This window comes from Mustela lutreola, chromosome 14, assembly GCF_030435805.1.
Source record: "Mustela lutreola isolate mMusLut2 chromosome 14, mMusLut2.pri, whole genome shotgun sequence".
Taxonomy (NCBI): Eukaryota; Metazoa; Chordata; class Mammalia; order Carnivora; family Mustelidae; genus Mustela; species Mustela lutreola.
In genome coordinates, this window is record NC_081303.1 from 72,715,011 (window position 1) to 72,721,421 (window position 6,411).

Genomic DNA, 6,411 nt, shown 5'->3' on the forward strand with positions numbered 1-6,411 from the left:
GGGTGACTTGTAGTGAGTCATACCTCATTGAGGATGTCTAAAAAATAACAACACAACAGAGATGGTGTGCTTTAGTGGGTGGACTAGCGGAGGAGAGGCAGGGTCCCAGGCCTTCCCTTGTTGGCCCAGTGGGTGTGCGCCCTCGGTCACTCTCCTTTCTCGTGCCTCGGTTAGCTCCTCCGGTAGGTGAAGGACGTGGACACATGGTCTGCAAGGTTCCTGTATCCGTTTCCAGAGGCTGCTGTAGTAAGCGACCACGAGTGTGGTGACTGAAAACAACACAACTTTATTTTGTCCCGGTCCTGGAGGCCAGATGCCTGAAATCAGGGGCTGTGGTCCCTCCAGACACTCGGCGGGGAGAATCCCTTCCTGGCCTTTCCACACTCAGTGGCTGTGGTTGTTCCTTGGCCTGTGGCTGCCTCTTTCGCTTTGTCTTACCTTCTCCTTCTCGTCTGTGTGTCTGTCTCTCCCACAACTCCTTCCTCCTCTTTCTTACAAGAGCGCATGTGGTGCTTGGGACCCACTACTATAACCTCTGCAGAGTGCCTCCTCTCGAGATGCTCAGCACAGTCACGTCTTCTGTGCATTAGGTAACATCTGCACGTTCCAGGGAGCTGGAGCTGGCACAGATCTCCCGGAGCTGGGGATCCGTTCACAGCACTTTGAAAGTTCACAGTGCCTGGACAGAACCAACCTGCCCTGCCTTGTCCCTCTTCCCTTCCCTCCCACTCACCCTAGCTCTTATTTAAAAGAACCTTTTAACTGTAACATTGTAGCATTTGTATACAGTTGCACGGCTTGGAAGGTTATTAGGCATTTATAAGCTTGTTTCAGTCCCATGGAAACCTATAATCTTGCCTTACCACTATCATCGCATCCCTGAAGAGTAGATGGAGGCTCAGAGACATGACCTGACCGAGGTCACAAGCCCTGGAGAGCGAGGCCTGGGCTCCACCCTGAGTCCTCAAGCCACAACTCGTGTGGCTCTCACTGCCCTCACCTGTTCTGAATCCTGATGGGGCGTCAAGGTGTTCTGAGGCCCTGAGGGAGGAAATGCGTCAGGAGTGCATTCAGTTCTTCCAGTTCCTCCCGTGAAGCACAAACCCTGGATGTTTTATAGGAAAACAACGCAAGAAGTTTCCAGAAGGTGAGAAGGGGAAGGCAGACTGACTGGGACCTTCGAACCCGAGGATGGACGTGGCAATGAGTTCCCTGAGTTTGCTTTTTGACTCCTACGTGCTAGATTGGGTGTTGGAGGAACGACCCAGGAATGCCCATGGGCACAAACAAAATAAAGTCTTGGGAAAAGCCTGCTTGTCTTTCTGTAGCCAAAAAACCAGGGGGAAGGCAACCCAACAAGACCTAAAACTTTTAGACAATAGTTGCCAATAGTTACTCTAGCCAAACACCATGGAAAACCTTGTGGCCCCACCCCCACCTCTAAGCAGAGCCCAAGGGGAATCCCAGGTCCCCACCCTTGCCCAGCTGGAATGAAATACCCTTCCCCATGCTCCACCCCAGGGAGTATCTAGTAGTATCAGAGAAGACAGAGTGGGGATCCAGGACTTCCATTCCTGCCCAGAGACAATGAGCTCCCCATCCAGACATAGCAAAGTGGCCTTCGCTGTCTTTGCCAAAGTGTCAGAGGAGGCCACCTTGGGGGTCTGAGATACCGTATCCACCCAGCAGGGAGGCTTTACCTCTCTAACCCTGGGTTCATAAAGGAGACTAAGCAGAGAACCCAGACCTTCACCACTGCCTGGCCTTAGTGAGGTGACCCCTCCCCACAACGGGCATGATGTCAGAGGAATCCTGCTAAAATAGAAGATTTAAATAAGATCCAGAGTTCCATAACACCTAGATGCCCAGCATACAATCAGAATCATCCATCACACCAAGAACCAGGAAAATCTCAAATTTAAAAAAAAAAAAAAAAGATGCTAACACCAAGATGGGCAGATGTTCGAATTACCCGACAAAGATATTAAAGAATCATAAAAATGCTTCAACAAGCAATTATGAATACACTTGAAACAAATAAAAAGTAGAAAATCTCAGTGAGGAAATTGATGATACAGAGGAGAACCAAACGGAAATTTTAGAACTGCAAAATAGAATTACCAAAGTAAAACACTGGGGACAGAAGAAAAGAATCTGTGAGCTCAAAGACGTAATAAGCTGAACAACAGTAAGTGGGGTCAACGCAACAGACCTTCCTTCTCCTCTTGTGTTCTGTAAATCATGTCTGTGGAAGCAAAGAGCATAACATGGCTGGAGGTCAACGTCAACATATAGAGAGGAAATATTTAATAAAATTGTACTGCAAGAGGAGGAGGGTGGAAGGAGCTTGATGAAGGTAGGTTTTCTGCAACGTCTCCAACTGGTAGGATGTGGACACCATTAGTCTTTCTAGTGACAGAGTAATTCTGTGTCGTGATTTCAGTGGTGGCTACAGGAACCTGTGTGTACGATGAAAGACCATAGAACTACACGCGCATGTTTGTTCCAATGTCTGTTCACTGGTTTTGATTTTGTGCTATAGGTACACACGATTAGCCATTGGGATACATGGGTTTTCTGTTATCTCTGCAACTTCCCATATGCCCCCAATTATTTCAGAATGAACAGGTCATGGTAAAAAGGGATTGAAGGGGCATCTTCGCAAGCAATTGGAGAGCCCTTTCCAATCTAGAGGCCGGACATGAAGGGAAGTGGGGCTCAGAGGATGGAGGTCTCTGGACTAGAACCTTCAGTCCAGACCCTAGTCTCACCCTCAAGTGACATCACAAAGCCTCAGACGCCCCACCCAGGACCTGGAAGTCTTACCAATCAAGCCATCTGAGCACTGTATTTGTACTGGAAGCAGTTGTTCAACATCGCTGAGCAAACTTCCTTGCCCACTCAGTTGACATCCAAGGAAAATGGTGCCACGTGAGCAACAGGGTTGAATAGATGTACGACCGTAGCTCCACACCCAGTTCGAGGACATAACAGAGAGCCGCCTGGTTCTCTTGGTGTGTAGCCACTGGGGCAGTCTGCGCAGACCACATAGCCCAGCTGTCTTCAAGAAGCCCATGTCTTCCTCACAACTCCCAACCTTCCTATGGGACAAGGGCACTCTCACCACCACCACATCTGATCCTGCTTACCTGGTGAAGGTTCTCTTCTTCTTGGCACTCCTGATGACGCTCGCCACTCTACTCATCCTGGTCTGGAAAGTAACCAAGGACAAAGGCAACACGTTCAGAGGGCCAGACCCAAGAAAGGAGGAAACTCTGCTGGCATGAACATGGACAGCCCCTGGCGAGGACTCCATTGAGGGGAAGACCTGGAGACTCAGGAGGCAGGGCCGTCCGGGAGCCTTCTCAGAGCCAGAGACTGAGGAAGAAGAGCTGCTCTGCCCCCCCAGGTCCCCCCGCCCCATGCCAGAGCACCCCCCTGCCTTCCTCCCTCCTCCTCCACTTCAGCTATAGTTCACGCTCATCTTGCTGTTCTCTGGCTGGTCCCCGAGGCCGGGGTTGCACGTCTTCTCTCTGTGGATCTTCTCGACTGAAACTATAAATGGCTGTTGATTTCTGCATTAACAGAGGAAAGAAACAAACACGTGGAGGATGAAAAATTGATTACAAAGCCCAAGTTTTCGTTTCTGAATCGGGCATGTGTTGACTCTGGGATGTAGAAATCACTGGGAGCTCACAGCATCTCCGACACAAAACGATGCTATACCAGCAGTTCAGTTCCAGAAGATCCTTGACATAGGGCAGCTCACCTACCCCCAAGTTCTAGGTAAAATGCTCCCTCCTTTTCACCTAATTCTGCAAATAAAAAAAGTATTGCCTCTCCAAAAGTGATCTGAAGCATCAAATACTTTTCTCTCCTATCTCCCATCCTCCAATTTTGTGAGTCGGCAAACTTTAAAAATATCATATTCTAAAATAATGATTTCATTTCAAAATATCTTTTCTGAGGTTGGAATGAATTCCCTTTTCAAGTCAAATCCAAATTAAAGAGGCAGTATTTTGAGAATCCATAGTCTCACTCAGGCTTGGGTTACCCTAAGGAGCATTTGACGGTTTGCTGGGAAAGAGTTAGTAATTTTTTGGAGAAACACGTCTATATCCAACCCCACTGTTAACCCTTCCTCCTAGAAACACCCCATCATGTGTCCCCTTGTCTCCGTCCACAGGCGCTTGACCCCAGGCAGTCGCAAGCCAAGAGCTCCTTCCTCAAAAGCTTTGCATTTTGCTTAGAATCATGGGACTGTGTTAGTTGGGACCATGTTGAGTCTCCTTGGAATCTGGGCTGTGTATTCTGCATCTCAACCATGGGCACCCATAGACTTCGACTGCAGCTGCAGAAGTTGAGGAGTTTGGTCATTCAGTGCTGAGGAGAGGCCAGGATTGCTGCGAGACCCATGGGGAGCCCCTCCTGGTCAGGGAGCGTTCCCACCTGCCTCCTCCAGTGGCTGATGGGGGTGTAGCGTTTGTCTCGTGGTTGACCAGCTCCAGCGGAGACCCATCACAGCTGGCCAGCAATGGGACTGAAAGCTTCATGGCCAAGGAAGATGTACCCCTCTCTCCTCGGCAGCATGGGCCCCTTTCTCCAAGGCCAGCTGGCCTGCCTCTCCATCTGGTGACACACCCCTTCTCCATCCGACATGTCAGCTTGGGAGGGGGAGGACGGGGTGGGGTGTTGCCTCGAGTGTGCATGTTTTCCACACGTTGCTCGCGGAGAAGGAGCTCAGAGTCGGCAGCACGGTCCTCAGCACCCCAACACCAGCAGATCTTCCCCTCCTATCCTGCAGGCGCCTGAGTTCATCCATCGGATGTTTACTGAGCTCTTGCCACCAATCAGGCTCGGTCCTGGGTGCCGGGGCTACAAGAGGACGGGGCCCTGTCTTCTCTCTTCTGGACCCTGTACAGCACAGTGAGAGATGGATGCCCATGAAGGGGTCATGTAGGTTAAGTGTAAACTTCCATACAAACATTACAATGGAAAAGAATTGGGCGTTATGGGGGCAGGTACAGAGGCAGGTTTGGAAGAGCCTGGCCCGAGCTGGAGAAGGCGCGTGGGAGAACGCCGGCAGGCTGAGGCTGCGGGACAGGCGGACGGTCCGCACGGCACAGGTACAGGCAGGCAGCCCTGCATCCCAGAGGGAGACCAGCGTGGGTAAAGACCCATAACGGGAGGAGTAGAGAGAGCAGAGAGACGGCAAGCACGAGAATACTGAAGAAGGAGAGCTGCGTCAGAGGTGGGAGTGGAATTCACAAAACCCCGGAGGGCAGGCCTCTGAGCCCTCTGAGGTTCCTTTGGTCAAAACCCATGTGCGTGTGTGACAGGCCACTTCCTGGGGCCCTAAGTCACCCTCCTCCCCACTCTTCATGTTCCCCAAATCTGTTTTACCGACAAACCAGCTGGGCTGCATGGCAAGCTTACGGCCACCCGATGGCAGCAAAGGGCCAGCAAACCCAGTCCTCCGGCCACACTGGGCCCAGGGACCCTCCGTTCCCCACTCAGGGCAGCAGAGACCCTAAGGGACTGCGACCATGTTCTCCACCACAGCGGGAATCTCTTTTCCTCAAGATCTCCTGGCTGGTGATCCCTTTTAAAACATGCTGTATAACAAGGATCAGTTATATGCTGGCTCTTAGCATACGGTGTATCTGTTCTGCCTAAGTACACCGAGGACAGGACTCTGCCCCGCATACAGACCAGAGGGTGAGGCGCTGAGCTCAGAGAGGCTGGTCCTGCCGGAAGTCTCACAGCAGGGCGGGATTACCGCCCCCTCCGTGCACTCATCCGGGAGTAAGACACCGGGCCTGGAGGCGGTCCTTCTTTCCCTATCAGACGCTCCTGCTCTGAAATGCCACCAGCATGACAATGTGTGGTCCCTCGTGATGGGGGCAACTGTGTCCTCCTCGGCCTCTTCCACCTGCAGAGCGGTCTGTCTGCTGCCCCAGGCCCTGTGCCTGCAGGGACCAAACCTACAGATACCACAAACCCCATAAAGCGTTCAGAGGGTCATGGGGACCGGAGGGAGGCAGCCATGAAAGAGTCTAGGATGCTGCTTCCTCCTCCAAGTTGCTGCCAGTCCCCATGTGGCTGAGGACCGCCCTCGGGACAGTAACCATCTGGGCTGATTTCTGAGAAAGGCCAAGGATGGGTGCTAATGGGTTGCTCTAGGCATTCTGAAGCCTGAGCTGGGCTGGATCAATCAGGGAGGGCTTCCTGAAGCAGGTGACATGTTAGGGTACCAGACAGGTCTTAGAAGCAGAAGGAAGCACGTGACATGCGTGACAAGGGACAAGTAGGAGCTGCATGATACATGTAGGGACTCTGGGCAGTTAGGTCGAGAGAGAGCACCAGCGGTGTTAAAGGTCTTGAATGCCAGACGAGGGTTTCCACACTGGA

General features: G+C 51.7%; 1 protein-coding gene across 1 annotated transcript; it reads left to right on the forward strand.

The window, feature by feature from the left end:
• Positions 1–1,927: 1,927 nt before the first annotated feature.
• Positions 1,928–3,892, forward strand: SMIM42 (small integral membrane protein 42). Its single transcript, XM_059145450.1, has one exon. The coding sequence runs from the start codon at positions 3,075–3,077 to the stop codon at positions 3,285–3,287; it is 213 nt and encodes a 70-aa protein (XP_059001433.1). The 5' UTR covers positions 1,928–3,074; the 3' UTR covers positions 3,288–3,892.
• Positions 3,893–6,411: the final 2,519 nt, after the last annotated feature.